Here is an 18,422-nt window from a genome sequence, read left to right as displayed (position 1 = left end):
GATAAAGGCACTTCTGGTATAAATATCTCAAAACGTTCAGCTCCAATGTCTTCTGCTGGGAAATGATAGGAACAGGTGCTTTTCCTCCCAGAGTTCTCCCTGTCCCTGGCTTGGAATTTCCAGCTCCCCAATTCCACAGCACCGTGGCAATGCACCTGGTATTTGTTCTTTCCCTAAAGAAGACACCACCACGTCTGACCATCCTGTACCCTCCCCAGGAGCTAACCCAGTACCTACAAAACAGTCAGTGCTCAAGAAGAATCTGTTAGATCACCATCAGCCAAATACACCTTTTGAATCTTGTCTGTCATGTAAAGAACTGTATCCCACGAGCACCGATTATCCTATAAATGCCCCCTTTAAAAAATGTAATAGTTGTTTAAAAACTGAAACATCTGTGTGCACAATTACAGTGCCCTGGTCTTGCTTTAGTAATTTTTTTTTTTAATTTAAGTTTCTTAGAGCAGTTTTAGGTTCACAGCAAAATGAAGAAGGTACACAGAGACTTCCCACAGGACCCCCAGCCCCACACACGCACAGGCCCCCTCACTATCAACATCCCCCGTCATCTGTTCCAACTGATGGACCTACACGGACAAATCACCCGAAGTCCACAGTTCACATTAGGGGTCACTCTTGCTGTTGTGTGTTCTATGAGTTTTGACAAATGCACAATGATACATATCCACTATTCAAGTATGATAGAGAGTAGGTTTCACTGCCCCCAAACTCCTCTATTCTCTCCCTATTTATCCCCACCCAACCCCAGCCCTCATGGTAATGCTTTTTCATACTACTTGTTTGGAGAATAAGCAACAGGTTTTCGGTTTTCTGGGCCATGTCTCCCTTGCAACTGTACAACTCTGCCATTAGAATGTGAAGACCTCCATAGACAATATATAAACAAATGGGCATCCCTGCGTTCCAATAAAACTTTATTTACAAAAACAAGCAGGCACTGGATTTGGCCCACGGGCTGTTGTTTGCTGACAGCCTGACAACCATGTCACTTGATAGATTCTCACCATTTTTACAAGAACGAAGTTTCTTAATAGCTTCACGTGGCATTAATAATTTACTTCTATTTTCTGTCTGAAACCTAACCCTGAAACAATACCCGGTCAGAAGCAGAGACTGCAGTGAAAGACAATTCCCTTTTCAGAATATCCCTGCTTTGAAGCTCCCTTGCCTTTCTCTGCTTTAAATCCCAAATTTCTGGTAACTCTGGAGGGAACACTTGCTCTTTGAAACTGTGATCTCTGTTTTGCCCAGAAGGGTGGCCGGGGCTGCCTTACGGAGCGAGTCCCATACGAAGGCTGCCGTGGGACATGCTGTTTGCCAGCTGAGCACTTCAGCGGAGCGCTGACTTGTTTATGGTAAATTGGGAACAAGATCTTTTATTTCCAAAAGAAACCGTTTGCTCTTATGTTCGAAGAAAACCAACTCTCCTGCGGGATGATATGTGGACATCGACCACCTTCTAGTCAACTGATTATCTATAAACAGAGCAGAAGCAAAGCCATGGTTACCTAGCCTGGAAAATTCATCTCGGGAGATCCCATGCTCCAGAACGCCTGTGTCTACTCACTCCAGTGCAACCTACAAAGTTGATTTTACTGAAGGGAGAAGGAGTGTGTGTGCCACAACTGGGGTCCACTAACGTCACCCCACTAAGGCCCAGCACCTCCTCTGAAAGCCAAGAGTCATGCCAACCACGAGGCTTCCTGTTAGCCACAGTAAGAAATCCAAAGAACAGCACTGATGGTTTTTCTAAGTGGATGTGGCAGTTCCCTGTAAGGCAATCACTGACCTGTCACAACAAAGAAAGAGAGCAGATAAAAATACTATCATCAACGCCTAGACACAGGGTAGGATTCTGTGTCTGCCAAGTAGTAAAAACCTGTAACTTTTTAAGTAGTGTCTTAAGCAAAAGATAGTAACAGCCTCTGTCAAAAAGCTGGTCTCCCACAGATGCGACATCAGCCATGCATTTGACAGGGCACCTGGCGGACAGCTCTGTCAACAAATGCATCTGATAGGGAAGGTGTGCTTCTAAAATGAGCACTTTTGTGGGGCCTGGCCCCCACTCTCGAGGACCAGCGGTCTTCTGGGTTGATTTCTTCACACCCAGAGCTATTTCCTTCCCAAGGTCAAATGCAACACGGGATACTAAATTGTGCCGCTGTCCTTGGTCAACCATCGGAAAGCCAGGGTTCAGGTTTTCCCACAGGGGTTCACTTCTTTCTGCTTTTAGCATTGGAAGCCCCTTAAAGCTCAGTCTTTGGGAGGACAGAACATGCCCTAAAACAATAGAGAACTCGAGTGACACTACAGGGACAGAGATGGAGAGCAGACAGGGGTCAAGCCCAGGTGCATGCTGTTCCAGGGCCCTGTACACAGTGGCTGGCATCAGAATGCCAGATGACGAGCAGACGGTAACCATGTGGTGGGGCATTCCTCCACTGGCACCACAAGTCCTCCAAAACAGACGCTCACTTAAAATGAGACTTTCAGAGGGAGCGCCTGGGAGGCTTAGTCAGTTAAGTGCCTGACTTCAGCTCAGGTCATGATCTCACAGTTCGTGAGTTCGAGCCCCACGTTGGGCTCTGTGCTAACAGCTTGGAGCCTGGAGCCTGCTTCACATTCTGTCTCTCTCTCTCTCTCTCTCTCTCTCTCAAATAAACATAAAAAAAAAAAATGAGACTTCAGAAGGACAAATAAACTCAGAGCGGGAAGTGATTACAAATGGATGTTTTGCCTTAAGTAGCCTCAGAGAAGCTTGGGCCCTCCACCTTCATGCACCGTGGGGCCCTCACTATGGGCATTCTAGGGAAGCACACTCAGTAGGCGTTTTCTCTCAATCTCCCCCGAGACTCTATAGCCAAACCCCTTCCATTAACTGGTAAGTGTTCAGTCTCAGCCTCTGTATTCTTTTCCCAGGGCTGCCCTTACTGATGACCACCAGCCTGATGGCTAACGACAACAGCAATGTGTTCTCTCACGTTCTGGAGCCCAAACAGGTGTGGCAGGGTCATGCTCCCCATGAAGCCTCCAGGAGAGGATCCTCCCTTGCCTTCTCCAGCATTTGGTGGCTCCAGGTGGCTCCCTGTGTCACTCTGATCTCTGCCCCCAACTTTACGTGGCCTTCTCACCTGTGTCTCTGTGTCTCAAATATTCCTCTGTCTTTCTCTAATGGGAACATTTGTCATTGGACTTAGGGCCACCCTAAATGCAGGATGAGCCCATCTCCAGATCCTTAATTACCTCTGCTAAGACTATTTTCCAAATAAGGTCATGTTCACAGGTTCTGTGGGCTAAGACTTGGACATATCTTCTGGGGGAACATTATTCAACCCACTGTAGTCTCCAACAAACCAGACAAGAGTACGAGTTATTTATTTAAATGAACATGGAGGGCATCTGAGTGGCTCAGTCGGTGAAGCATCTGACTTCGGCTCAGGTCATGATCTCGTGGTTCCTGAGTTCATGTTCCCCATTGGATGAGCTCAAGCCCCACTTTTGGTGAGCCCCTCTTCTCTCTCTCTCTCTCTCTCTCTCTCTCTCTCTCTCTCTCTCTCTCTCTCCCTCTCCCTCTCCCTCTCCCTCTCTCTGACTCTCTGTCCCTCACTCATTTATGCCAAATACATAAATACATACATACATACATACATACATACATACATACATACATACATAAATCTTCATTGTATTTAAACACTGAAAGCCCTGAGACACTATGGAGTCAGAGGCTGGCATGAAGGTCAACAAAGGGTTCTTGAACAAGTTACTGAGCCTGTCTGAGCTTCACTGTCCTTATGCGTAAAATGGGGATAATCCGACCTGGGGTGGGGGGGCCACTATACAGGTTAACAGCAACTCACTTAGAGTGTCTGGAACCCCAGTATCTTGTTGGCAGGGCTCTCGCCTCTAAGGGCTCTGAGCAAAATGTCCACAAGCACCTCAGGATAGTTACTCCTTGATCCAGCCACTATCAGGGAGAAGTACTCAGTCTTAAGTACTTAGAGAAAACAGGAAAGATTAAGGTAACAGACCTGCCAAAGGCAAGTAACATCAGACCTGTAAGGAATCGAGGACTTCGGGTAACAAGAGTGGCCTCTCTCAAGTGGTCACCGGTGGCCACAGTGCTTCTCCAATGATCCCAGGATCACCAACCTAAATATACAGCATGCCACTGCCTCCGGACTCCCCGGGACACGAGCTGTGTCTTATTTACCTCTGTGTCCCCCACACCTGGCACAGTGCCTGGCACTTAGTCATTCCGTAAACATTGCCGGAATGAGCCCGCGTATTCTGGAACCTCAGCTCTGGCTACAAACAATAATATGGATGAGTACCGTTGATTTAACGCATGTACTGAGTACTTCACGTATACGTTGAGTGGATTCAATAAGATAACGCACCTACACATTTTGTCCTGGTGGCTGCTCCAGAAATGACAGCAATCATCATTACTTATTTTAACTCTCGTTCCAACCAATCATGGAAGCATTATCATCCCCATTTTACACAGCGGGAACTGAGGCAGGAGAGGGCCAATCACAGAGCTAATATCTGACTGAACCAGGGTTTGTCACACTTCAAAGACCTATGTGCTCTGCACTACACCGCCCTGCACCTGATTCGTATTACTTAGTGTTGGCTTTAAGGCTGGTCCCAGCTTGCATATCTATAACCAGACTATATATTGGTGTGTGTGTGTGTGTGTGTGTGTGTTTATGTGTTTGTATATGTGTATGTATGGGCTATAGATTGGTACACACACAATACCATCACTGAAAGAATGAGCTAGATAAGAACACAGAGCTGAAAAGCTTAAGGTCCCAGAGAACATGATAAATTCCCTTGCACTGTCAGGCTCCTGAATCGCACTGCCAAAGGGTAAAGTGTCACATGTCACACTCTGCTGAGCTCATAAAAGCAACACATACAATGTCTTGTAAACTCTAGAGCCTCGTCCACAGGCTTATTACTTGCTGGCAAATTCTTGTTTCTAAGCCTACAAGGAAGAAGAATGAACTGTGCTCAACATTCATGTCCCGGCATTTTCCTCTCGACCGAAAATCTCAAGGCAAGTGGTCAGGAAACACGACCCGGAATTAAAGAGGGTCCCAGCCACCGTGAACTTACAGGAGGAATGGATGCTGGGGAAGCTTTTGCGGCCCTCGGACACCAGGTCGGGGTCACCCGTGCAGTGCATTTCCGAGTTCATCACTCCATCTGGAAAGCAGCGGTAAAAGAAATCGGGGCGAGGTCTACAAAAGACACCATGGACATTTTCAATATAAAATGCTGCCGTCACAAATGAACCCCAAGCTGACCCCCACCACTCCCTGCTGCCCCCAGCTCCTCCTGTCACTGACAACAGAGCTCCCCATGGACCACGGGGGTCTTGGGAGAAGCTCAGGCTTCAGGGTCAGAAAGCTCTGAGTTGGAACTCCCGCTTGGCCACTTACTAGTTTTCTGACCTTGGGAAGGCGGTGTAGCCTCTCCCAGCCTCAGTTTCCACATCTGTAAAAGGGGGAGATCGATACCCACCCAGAGGTGAGGTCGTGAGGTTCAGAGGAGATGACTAGATAGGAGGCCCTAAGCACAGTGCCAGAGAAATAGAAGGTGGTTCCTGCCTCCATCCACAGCTCCCATTCAGAGGCTGCTCTCAGGACCCCAGACTCCAGGTTTCTCACATCCCTACATCTTGAATTTGGATGGCCAATTGCCCCTCATTGAATAGCAGGCTTCACCTAACCTCACTGAGAGGGAGGACCCTACAACTCAGCTCCATGATGCACAGCTCATGGCCATCCAGGCTGGCCTCTCTGGCCCACATCAAGGGAGGCAGACCTCACAGGAAGTGGGCGGAAGCTGGCCCCCTGAGGTCAAGCCACCTGTCGCAGACATAGCCAGCATTGACTGAGCCCTTCCTGGGGACCACGCACAGTGCTGGGCACTGCATGAGCATCATAACGTATGATTCTTATGCCATCCCCGGGACTTCCTTCATCTTATAGCTGCAAAAATGAAGGTTGAGAAACGTAATGCTCCTGCCCAAGGTCACATACAACCAGTAAGTGGCAAAAGCAAGCAATTGGATTCTTGCACCAACACACTTCACCCCATGTTTTTTTGTCTCCCTCAGGTGAGGAGTTTTACACAGATGGGTGATAGCCGATCATTTCCCATTAATTCAACTAATATTTGCTGAAGGCCAGCCATGGGCAAGGCTCTGCTAGTTCTATAAACGCTAGGGCCCTTTTCTGCACATATTGGGTCACTCTGACTTCCTGATCTTCCCAGCTCTCGGATCTAGGCCCAATAATAGTCTATCAATATCTATAACCTATCAATAATCAGAATCAATAATCTATCAGAGCTGCTGGCGTACTCTCTCTCCCCTTATCGGCTCATGTTCTCCAAATGTAGTTATTCACCTACTAAACCAGAACCTTAGAGCAGACAAGGCCTGGGAGCCAGCATTTTATCGGGGCCTCACAGCAACTCTAAACAGAAAGTTGGAAGAATACCACAGCCCCAGGTGATGCATGGCCCAATCTGTATCTACCTTCTGCCCTCTTGCTACCTGGCCAGCACCCTCCACCAGGTAGATAATCAGTAAATGCTGAGGTTCTGAGAGGGGAGCTAACCTGTCCAAGGCCAACAGCTAGTCAAGGCTGAAGTCAGGCCTCAAATTCAGGTCTTTCGACCGTTCACCTCTATGGAGACTAGCTCACTGCTGGAGCAGTCAATAGAGAGGCAAGATAATGGAGAAGAGGAATCGCTTCCCATGTGCCAATCCACAGATGACCTTGAGAGTCTAAGCCATTTGTTTCTTTTTGCAACTTACCTTCCCACTATCAACTTAATAGTGTTTGTGCAGACTCCATTCAAAGCAAGAGCCAAGGATACTGCTACAAAACAAAACCAACAGACAGAAAAATAATGAGCTGGTTCCCAATCACAATCATCATCCTCATCATCATCAACATCATCATCAACATCACCGTTCCATGATAATACTATTCGATTTACGACCATAGAAATATGAACCAATACTTTAAAAAAACAGAGGTAAGTCTGCATGGCTAGAGTAAAATATAATTAAGACAAGACTCCGGAGAGTGACTCATAAAATGCCAAGCCCCTATGACATGAAATTTATCTCTCCTCCCTGACTTTTTAATATTTTTAATATTGGAAAGGAACACATCCATTATGTTCTGGCCTGATAGGAACAGATTTAATACTACAGCATATAGAATTCCTCTTAGTGGTAGCAAGAAACTAACATTTTTCTTTCTTTCTGGCAATCTTCTCAAACATAATTCTAATCACAGCATCTGCTGGTATCCGTCTTCGGAGTGGGACATTCCCACTTGGTGATTATCTCTTTGTTGACTCTTCACCTGCTGACAGCTGTCCATTCGTTATCAAACAAATCACTTTCTGAGAAAGTAAACAGTCCCAACACCTCACTGGGTTTTGAGAAGGTTGGCCAGGTGGTACCTTTTTGCCATCTAAGGCAGTAGGAACTTCTGGAATACATTATTTAAAAAATATACAGCATGGAAACTTTCTCTAAGTGGCTTGGAAGGATTTTGCTGGCTGAAGTACAGATCATCCAAAGGGAGAGAGCTTTCCCTGCAAGGACCTCCCAGGTCTCTCCCATATTTATCAAGACCTCACAAAAGGCAAGTCAACATAATGGAAGGTCAAATACCGTGCATAAGCAATAAAAACCTATTGATGCCCCCATTCCATTGTTTTGTTGAATAATAAAACATATAAGCTACCGTTTCCCTTTGGCAAATATTAACTGTTCAACAGTAGCTGAGATTTATGGAAGAAAATAGCAGTGGCGGGACATTTCCAGGAAGGAACTGCCTGGACCAGTTCATGGTCATCAAGGGAGACAAATGTGTTCTACAAGCAGAAAGTACTATGGGATGGCTGACACAGTCACTGAGGGCACCGGCCACGGAGATTGATACAAAACCTATCTGCTTTTAACAAGTCATGGGAAGCAGAGAGAATGGGAGGGACCGGTTCAAATGAATACTTTTGTCAAAGGGAAACAAATTACCTAAGAGCGAGACATGCAACAACTGGCCATGTCTGAGTGTGGCAGCAAAGGACGGATGGGCCACCAGTGTGAAGAGCAAGAGTGACAGCCCCGCACTGCCATTAACACACCAAGCAGGCAACTGGGATGTATAAATCGGAACCGGGCATGGGGGAATTCAGAGAGATCCCGCTGATTACATCCTGTACACACAGACCCTTCCTTCTGAAATGCTGGCTTCCCTCCTCTCTTGCCACCTCAGAACACTGCTGAGAGGTCTCCTTTGCAGAGAGGAGGGAAAATGCCCTGAGCTATCTTCACTGATGTATTCTCCCCAGAGCTATAACAATTCACAGGCTGTGGGATCACCCTGCAGGACTGGGATCTTTTCCTGCTAGAGCTGGTTTGGCAGACTCACTGCTGGGTTTTCCCAGCTGGGTCAGACTCCTTCTTATTCGGGTCCTAGCATGGCCTCAGCACCGAGGAGGTCTCCGGAAACAAGCATTGCTAGCTGATCTCCCAACGCCCTTAGGGAATTTCATGGATCCAGAACACCATACATGTCCCCAGCCTCAGCACCGGCTGGGTTTATTGTAACACAGGGCAGTTCTTTGAAAAGTTTCAAGTAGCTGAACTAGAAAATGTGTAGATGAGATGTAACCACCAACAGCTGGCAACTTCACTCTCTGATCTAAAAGCCTGAAGGAGACAGAAGACAATCGGGCTCCTAACTGGTGCTATTTAGGGTGAAAGTCATCTCAGCATTCTGGAAGTAAACTGAACTGATTATTTTTGTCTGAATAGTACAACCCCTGGGGGACCAATATGGGGGCCTCTCACTGATACCAGAGGGTAGGCTGCGCCCAGATCAGACGCATGAAAGGCTGGCTGAGCAGGAAATGAATGGCCCCAATCAGGGATGTTTGTTGACTAACAATAACCCAGTGGGTCTGTTTCATAAGGGCTGTGTTTACAACATCCCACAGCACAGTGGGTTTGAGAGAATTACGCAAACAAAACCAAAGAAAAACCAGACTATGTCCGATAAAGAAATTCAAAGTGAAGTATCCAGTGAGTTAGCCTCCGAGAGGCCTGTATTGAGAACAATACTGCTTATATGCATCCCAAAGGATTAGAGGGCTTTTGCTGTTACTTTGCTTGTTGGGAATTCAGCACTGTGGTATTTCCATAACAGGGGTCTCTGTTATACCAATCGGCTGTTCTGCAGCCAAACCCCTAAAAGCTGGATGCTGCATGGGGGCAACCCTCACCCATCTTGTTCCACGGCACACGCACAAAGGTGGCCACTGTGGACATGCAGATAAAGGAAGGACTCGGGATTCAGGTCTGCTAAAGAAGGGACCTGAACACTAAACCACTCTCACTGAGAAAGTCCTGAACTCCAGATAACACTGGAAACACTACACGTGATTTTCTGTCCTTGGTTTTTAAAGATTACTCTTCCAGCCCCCTACTTCCAAGGCTTCCTAAAAGAAGTTATTTAAAAAAAAAAAACACCTGTGTACAACAGGAGGCTCTTTATCATTTTTACAGGGCAAGCTCTCATTTATTTAGGCAAACAGAACATCCAATAACTCCACCTTCTGTGTTAACATATAGGAGGCAGGATATGGTGTGCAATTTCTAAATGTCACTCTAAGGGAGATTTAGCAGAAAATGAAAAGGTCTAGAGAAGTCACTTACTGCCATAACAACACACAACTCCAAAAGCTGGCAGTAAATTATAACCATAACCATGAGAGACAGGTCTTACCCACAGTCATATTACCTTGGGACTCGGTTCCAGGGGAACAACTAGAATAAAAAGTAAGGCAAAGGATTGCCAGGTCAACTGAGACGACTCCCAGTAGGACGTTTCAGGGACCATGGGAATATTTATCCAAACACTGCCCTGGCTGCTCCACCCCCATGTGGAGGGCACTATGCCCTCCTTGGAAAAACTGACCTTTCTGCCACATCAGCTGAGGGGACTGAGATCATATGACTGCCAAATCCCCAATCCACAGATAAGCAGCCGGGTAAACACTTGACCTGAGATAGGGCACCTATAGGCTGGCCAGGGACTCATGACTTTTGTGTCCGGGTAAGAAAAATGGGCTGAGCCAGAGGGTCTGCCCAGGAAGTCTGGTCCATTAGATGCAGAGGTACTTGGAGGTAGGCATTGGAGGTGACAGTCCTATGGGTGTGGGGCAGGAGCGCCTACCGCTGCAAGCTCGAACCCCATAGAAACCAAAAGTATGGGGCAGCAGAAATGATGGGCCCACTGGAGGATTAGGCAGGACATTTGAGAAGTAGAGGGAAGGCACATTACAGAGAGAAGCATGTCTATATTCCCGCCCCGATGGCCCGGCTCCCTATTCTAGTTCCCATACTGTTCCTCTGTCCCTTTTCCCCCTATTCGTGGCTATCTGTGAGATTGCTGATATAACCCTGTAACTAAACCCCTAATTTATATGAGCTAATTGGAGAGAGATTCTGTTCTGTTCAATTAGAGCCTAACCAAAGCCTGGTTATGTAAGAAATGTTTCCTGTCCTGTGTCAGAGCACAAAGCCCCTTAACTGTTCTGCCTAGCCAAGATTTTGCCCTTATACTCATTCTTGTACCAAGAAAAGAGAAGACCATGTTTTGCTACCTTTTCATTTCCTCAAAGCCTAATAATTTACAAACATACCCTCAGAGGGGCAATATCTCATTTTTCCAGATATATTATCTAACTGAATAATAAAGTCCATACAACACATCAAAAACACAGTTTATGTAAGAGTTTGGAGAGCTTTTATGAGGTGTCAAAAAATAAACATAATTCAGTTTTCCTAAGGATCAGAAAGCTGAAAACCTGGCTGTTGGCAAGTTTATTTGGGTTACTCAGCAAGCCAATTACCTTTGCTTTCTCTTAATATTGTCATTTACTCAGTCCTTTAACTAATATGCAGATCATAAAAACGGATTTAATCTTAAAAATGTCAAACTTGCGTCACATGCAGATACAGCTTAGCTTGGGGAGAATTTGTTACAACGGTCTTATAAAAGATGGCAAAGACTACGACACTCTCTATACAATAAAAATTGCTTAATTTTAGAAATGTCCCCAAAAAGATGAGTTATAGAGTTTATTTCCGAATTCTGTTATATTTTACATCTGCTTTTGCCCATTTGTGCCTCCAGCCAATGGTGACAGGTCAAGAAATCTGTGCCTGATTTCTGAATTGCCTGTAATTTATTAGTCACAAATGTGGGATTTGGCAGTCAATAGTGACAGTTTCAGATCATCTTTGCCTTACCACTAAGAGCTACTCTGCTCCTGTGCCTGAGTAGCACAGATCTGGGATGTACAGACGGACATTCACATTCAGCACAATGGACAGCAGCCAGGCTGCCACTGAAGGTTAAGATGTTTTTTACCATCTGCGAATTGGCTCTTCTTAGGGCTAAAAGTTTACCTTCTCTTGTTTCTCCCAAGTTTAATTTAACCAAGAGAAAAATCAGCTGGGTCCAACAGAGATTTTTTAAATCTACTGATCTAATTAAGTTCAGCCCCATCCCCTAGAGCAAGAACTGTGAATACTCTACCTAAGAAGGCTTCCTTAATTTCAGTCTTGTCTGTTCGCCGGATAATTTTCACCACACAAATAACAGCCAGGGGTGTGAGGAAAGAAATTGCCTGGAAAAAATAACAAATAATCCCTTATGAGGACAGCAGTTTGCTATCAGAGGGCTGATTGGTAATTAGTTCAAGTTAGTTTCATTTAGACTCACTAGTTGAATGATGTTACTGAACTCCTGACCTCAAAGAAGGAGGATTTATATCTATACTTAGAGGCTCTGACGACTTAAAAAAAAAAAAACTGGAGGTCTGATTGTGGGTTATAATTGATTTGCAATTGCTGGGAGCCACCTTTAAAGTGGTGGCTTTTTAGTTTGTTTTTTTTTTTTTAATTTTTTTTAAAATGTTTATTTCTGAGAGAGAGAGGGAGGGAGACACAGAGTGTGAGCAGGGGAGGGGCAAAGAGGGAGACACAGAATCCGAAGCAGACTCCAGGCTCTGAGCTGTGAGCACGGAGCCCACCGTGGGGCTCGAACCCACGAGCTGAGAGATCGTGACCTGAACCGAAGTTGGACACCCAACTGACTGAGCCACCCAGGTGCCCCAGAGTGGTGGCTTTTTAAACAGGAAAGAATAGCCTATAATGATGACTCATCTTTGCCAGAGGACCCCCTCACACCCTCCACTGCAGAAAGAACCCTTGGCCTCCCATCCCCATCTCTCTGGCAACACACTGGACTTGCTTAGAGTCAATCGATTCATTTTCTTTGGTGTTCTTTTACTGAATTTCATTTCCTCCACAAAGCAGAGTTTAATACTTTTGCTTACCGTCTCCCTTCCTTTCTTCCATCTCCTCCCCTGCCTTGGCCCAAAGCACACAGAAGAGTACAATAAGTGTTTAATGAATCAAGCTGGTGGGATTCAGATGCAAGCAACATTGATTACAGAGCACTCTATGAGGCAGGAACTATGTTTGGGTAGCATCAGGCACCGGCGTCTCTTAAATCCTCATGATGACTCTGTGACTATCTTTGCCAGGCTTGGGGACTAAATGATGTGCCCAAGGACATACAGCTGGTGAGTAGCAAGGCCAGGCTTTGGAGACCAGGTTTTCTGCCTGCCATATCTAGCCTTTATTCAGCATTCTACAATTAGTTGTTTTCAACATTCCAACAACCAGGAGAACAGTATTGAAGTTACTTCCTTACTGATTATAACATCTCAGGAAAACAATATCAGAAGGGACTAATTATCTCACAAATTCACAACTGACCTAATACACAGTGGTAGGAAGGGTGGGGTTTGGTGACTATTGACTATAGTGGTCACACCTTTGGAAATCTCCACCTGTAATGTAATGCCACTTTTTGGAAAGGGACTTTCTAATGGGGATAGGCTTGGCTAGAAGACACTTTTCTTTTATAAAAACAATTCACCCAAATGAACACAGTCTTTCAAAACGACCGGAGATGCTCTACACACTTGCTACAACTAGATTGCAAGAGCTCGGCACATCCTGGGGTCTCCTCTCTGGGAACCGTCTTCAGAGGCAGCTCACGAGACATGAGAAAACCCCTCCCCTTGCTGGCTGGTTTCTTTCCCATTACAATGGCAGTAACCAGCTGGATGCGCCTCCTTATCAGCTGTGGCCCTGAATGACTTAGCTGTTTAAACACCAAATCAGCAAGTCCTATCACCATGGAAGGTATTCAGAAGAATGTGGCACCAGTCTAAGGGCAGCTGTGTAAGAGGAGATTCAGAACTAGAGCAGAGAAGCAGAAGATTTCCCCAAGGGCGACTGGAAAAGGCAATGCTCACTTGGGCATTAATACCTCCAGCGACATCTGTGGAAGTTCCCAGGGGTGCCTGGGTGGCTCTCACACTTGAATAACAGTCGGGTTCATTACAAAGCTCAAGTAGCCTTACAAGACACATCTGGGAATCTACATTTTGTACCAGGTGTCTCAAATGATACTGATGCTGGTGTCAGAGGTTTGACTCACGCATTTAGTGTTTCAAGAGTGATGATGGAAGCCCCTGCTTACTTAAGTCCAAAGTTACAGTCAAGGTCCAAGAAGTCCTTAGCTCCCTGTTTCCTCTCACATCAGACACGCAGACGAGGCCACACACTCCCCAATAGGGAAAAGCAGCTCACTCAACAGTGAATGGCGCACAGTGACCCCACTGATATTCAACCTTAAGTACCAGAATAGCGCAGGACTAGAGACAACATTACAAGGCAATCCCGGATGGAATACTCTAAGGTAAGACTGACATAAAACCCCAGAAAAAATACGAGTTGGCAAGACCTCGCCTACCTCAGAGGCTGCCTACAGGAGATCCTGAGCCGGAGTGTACCAACCAAGAGGAGACAGGGACACCACAGGGGAGACCGATAGCTCCAGGCCCGTGAGCAGGAGCCGGAGAAGGCATCAGGACCACCCAGTGGCTCCAGGCTCGCAGCCTGATGGCCAAGGGGATCTCCCTGAGCACCGCTTCCTGTCTCAGCTCCCCTACTTCCAACAGCACCCCCCCCAACTCTGATGGCCCAACCAGAGCCATCACTTAATTTCACCCCTTCTACAACTTTCCTACGTAGATGCACATTGGTCTGTTTTCTAGAACCACCAGGAAACTACTTCCTAGGCCTATGCTAGTCACCCAGGAGGGCGAGGGCTCCCCAGCTCATGAGCTTCACATGAGGGAATGCATCAGAGGAAGAACCACAGCACCCATCACCCAGGCGGCCACAGAAATGTCTGTGCCTGAGGGTGTAGCCATCTTTCTTTCCTCCCCTCATCCTAATGACACTTGGGCTCCGATCCCACTTCTTCTTCCTGGAAACATATCTGCCATATCCTTGGACAGCACAGTCTTCAAGTCAGCATAGCCGGAGACATATTTACATGTGTCATCTCTCCCCCTTTTTACCAAGATTTTCCAACTAAAAGGTAGATTTAAGAGATTAAGCCCCAGAAGCCAACCCATTAGGAAAACAACTTCCTTCTGGGCGGAAGCACCCCCGAACTGAGTAAGAGGAGTGGAAACAAGAATGGGTACCCCCCTTTCACCCAACAAACCAGACTGAATGAAATCCAGGGCACACCCCTTCCACCGCTCCTGCAAAAGCCTTTAAAGGCGGCTGCTCCACTGCCTGAGCCCTTGGAGACAAAGACACACAGACAGGAAGTGGGGGTGACCACTTCTACTTCCAAACAGATGTGGACATGTAGGACAAAGGCAGGCAAAATTTCCCCTGCTATTGTTTTCCCTTAGGTTAACTTTTCCAAGCTTTGAATGTTTTTTAAATTCTGGGAATGAGCCCAGTGGAAAGACAGTGAACGCTGAGTGCTTATTAAGAGGGACCGGAGAGAGACCATAATGATGAATTCCAGCCAACCACTACTGCAGGACGCGGAAAACAGACTGAACCCTTCTCCATGCTTGAGTTTCCCTCACTAGTTACGAGAACAGGGCTGCCCCGCGTACGGACGTAAGGGTGATAAACAGCACTAACGTGCTCTGAAAACTTAATTAGGACCATGGTATGTTCTGGGCATTTCATGCAAATTAACATATTAACACACGTTTACTTTATGGATAGGAAACTAAGGCACAGAGAGGTTAAGCAACCTGCTGAAAGGCACACAGCTACTGAGTGGTAAAGTGGAGATTTATACCCAGACTGTTTTTATATCAAGCTCTGGGATTTTAGCCATGGTGTTATAGCAGTTCTCACCTTAGAAGTAAGAAGCATTAATAAAACATGGTAAATGCCTTTTCTCTGGAGCTGGAGGGGGAAGTAAGGGGGCTCACATCCAGGAACATGGGTAAGTCACAGAAATGTTAGGGACAGCTGTCATGGATTCAGCACCTACTATGTGTGCCGGGCTTTCCTCACATTTGTCTAATCTTCTAACTACTCTCCTGGGGGAAACATCCTCCTCGCACAGGTAACAAAACCAAGAAAGAAATGAATTCTCAAAGGCACGCACCCGGTGGGCCTAGAAACCCCAACCTGCACTTCCATATGCTGCCTGGGCTGGAGTCTTGAATTGCAGCGATCACCTTGGTCCAAATGCCTCATCTTACAGGTGAGGAAACTGAGGCTGAGATCATTCTTGCATTAAAGAATGGCTTTGTCAGCTACTAATTAACTGTAGTGCACAGAACCCAAATATCAAGATAATATATCTCATCAGGCAGGGTCCAGTTTGTGGCTGGTTTTGCCTGGTGCTATTATACAGGCTGAGAAACACAATGTGCAGAACAGACTCCGATTAAGGAGAGCTGGGTTCAAGCTCCAGCTCTGACGCTTACCAGCTCTGTGGCCATGACCAAGTCACTCAACCTCTTCACCTTTGGATCTCAGTTTTCTCATCTCTAAGATGGGTGCAACAATACCATCCATAATAAATATTGCTACTGGGATTTAAATTCACCAGCAGTTATTGAATGCTTCTTCTGTACCACACACTAAACAAAGCACTGGAAGTCTATCACCCCACTTGATGCTCTCAACACTGCAGGAGGGGGAGAAGAGTGTTATCAAAGGCCCTTTAAACAAGTAAGGAAACTGAGGCACTGAGAGGGTAGGTGATTCTTCCAAGTCACATGGCTAGAAAGGGGATCTGAGGCAATCCAGTCTGGAATGTACAGAGAAGCCCGACCCAGAGAATCCAGCAGTTAGCATCCAGCATCCACTGGATGCTGCGATGTCATTATTTCCCCAGGGAAAAGTGTTAACAAATGACCCAAACCAGTAAAGGAGTACCAGGATCCCGTGACCACACTACTGGGAACAAAGCGGTTTGAAGCTCCCGTCCCCTATGCCCTGAGTCTGAGCAGTGCCGGGAGGAAGTCAGGAACAGGGAAGAGCCTAATTCATCCAGGCAACCTGCCACTGCCTACACGACCAGCGACCAGAGTCTCCACCGGGGAACCGGCCTTGTGCGTCCACCAATGAAACCAACACAGGAAGTACTGTCAGTTCCCGGCCACTGCTGCTCCAGAAGGTGGGTCACCTGCGGCACTGATACAAGACACGGTACTTCCAGGATGCTTCTGGAAAATGACAAAGCAGGCCCAGTGTGTCTGACGTGGGAGGGGCACAAGTATACCGAGAACTTTTAACAACGAAAGGGCTCAAACTCTGATGTCAGGATGTTAACCAGAGAAGAGCTTGTCACCGGAGTTCATTCATATCAGACAAACAACAGGCGCCGAGTGCCTTAATTTCTGGAACTTGACAGATGTGCTGAAAAGTGCTTATAGAGACAACCCAGGACATGCAGTGCAGACACCTGGAAAGGGCCTTGCTGTGGGTAAGAAATTACAGCCCATCACGGAGAAAAGAGCTGTCTACGACTTTTGCAAAGAGTCTAAAAATTAAACTGTCTATCATGAGCCAGCTTTGTCTCTTTTCCTTCCCTCCTCCCCCCAAAATTAACTTTCTGTCTTCCCTAGAAGCATTCTATACTAGAATAGGAAACACTGTTATCGAATCAACACGGTATCAGTAATATTTTACAGAAGTAAATCTTCTGGACTCATTGTGGCCAGGGCAGAAAGAACAAGGGCAAAGGACAGGTGTTGGGTAGGGTTTGTTTGTTTGTTTGTTTGTTTGTTTGTTTAAGCCAAGTAAAGCAACTGGGGAACACCAATCATCCCATCAACTCACTACCTGAGCTTACCTATCAAGAGCTTTCCTGGGTCCATCCAATCATGTTCATGTCTGTGTCCCTGGGCCCTGTTCACTGGGCCCACATGGCCCCTGCTTGCTTGTGTCTGTGCCTTGACACACCAGCTCTTGTGCATGCGATCGGCTTCTCACCACCTTTCCACATCACCTGAGCCCCGAAGGAGACATCACAGTTGAGTGGGTCCATGAGGGTCTAGCCTCTGGCAGCTGGCATTCAAATCGGGGTCTAGCAACTGCTGGTTGTATAACCTTGGACAAGTTCCTGAATCTCATTGCAGTTGCCATTTTCTCCATTGAAATTATGGGATTCCAAAAGTGATGACCTCAACAGATTGTGACAGGGATTATCTCAGATGCCACTGTAAAGTGGTGAGCACAACTCCTGTATTCCAGAGATGTTACTTGTTGTTGGTACTGCCATCATGATGATGATGATGATGATGATGATGATGGTGATGGTGATGATGGCGATGAGGAAGCTCCCTGCAAGTTTACCCAAGCCTCTAGCCCTTTCTAGATTCTATTTTTCTTTAGAGTACCATCTCCACCAGAAGCTTGTAGGACCCCTATATGCAGGATATACCCCCCAGATCTGATTTGACTTCCCATCACCTGAAGCTCCTATGGCTTTTCTTACCCACAGCAGGCTGGAAATGTTCCTTGAATCTACAAAGACACAACTACTAAGACAGAAACAAAGAGTATACTAAAAAGCAAAAAACAACACAAACTAAGTCTTCCTACAGCAAAAAGCAGGTTTTCAAAGATGCTATGATAAACCCCACACACTCAGGAGGGAACCATGACGTCTTCTGAATAAGGAAGCAGCTTTCCATAAAGACAGCTAAAAGTTTGGGAACTTCCCAGAAATGTTAATTCAAGACTCAGTATATGTGAAAAGAATTCTCAGCCTGTCTCTCTGGTCAACAGGAGCCCAGAGTCATCAAGGGATACAAACTCTCAGAATCAAACAATCCAACCACACCCAACTTCCAGGTAGAAGTTCCATCGTCACCGTAGCTGAAAGTGCCAAAGACAGAGAAAATGAGAGGGGCTTCCTGGTGATGTTATCACCATTGAC

At 46.3% G+C, this 18,422-nt stretch overlaps 1 protein-coding gene across 2 annotated transcripts in view; it reads right to left on the bottom strand.

Annotated features, from left to right (window-relative positions):
* Nucleotides 1–18,422, bottom strand: part of PLPP4 (phospholipid phosphatase 4) — a 127,990-nt gene that overhangs the window by 61,068 nt on the left and 48,500 nt on the right. The window contains exons 3-5 of one of the 2 annotated variants that reach the window (XM_058697955.1): nt 11,667–11,757; nt 6,860–6,923; nt 5,149–5,273 (exon numbers count right to left, since the gene is read on the bottom strand). The exons of the other annotated variant lie outside the window; for it this stretch is intronic. Of the exons in view, the coding sequence (XP_058553938.1) occupies nt 5,149–5,273; nt 6,860–6,923; nt 11,667–11,757 (280 nt within the window). The remainder of the gene's footprint in view (nt 1–5,148; nt 5,274–6,859; nt 6,924–11,666; nt 11,758–18,422) is intronic. 2 annotated transcript variants of the gene reach the window in all.

The sequence above is a fragment of the Neofelis nebulosa genome, chromosome 13 (assembly GCF_028018385.1).
Source record: "Neofelis nebulosa isolate mNeoNeb1 chromosome 13, mNeoNeb1.pri, whole genome shotgun sequence".
Classification (NCBI taxonomy): domain Eukaryota; kingdom Metazoa; phylum Chordata; class Mammalia; order Carnivora; family Felidae; genus Neofelis; species Neofelis nebulosa.
The sequence above is the reverse complement of the archived record's forward strand: the minus strand, read 5'-3'. Positions and strand labels throughout refer to the sequence as shown.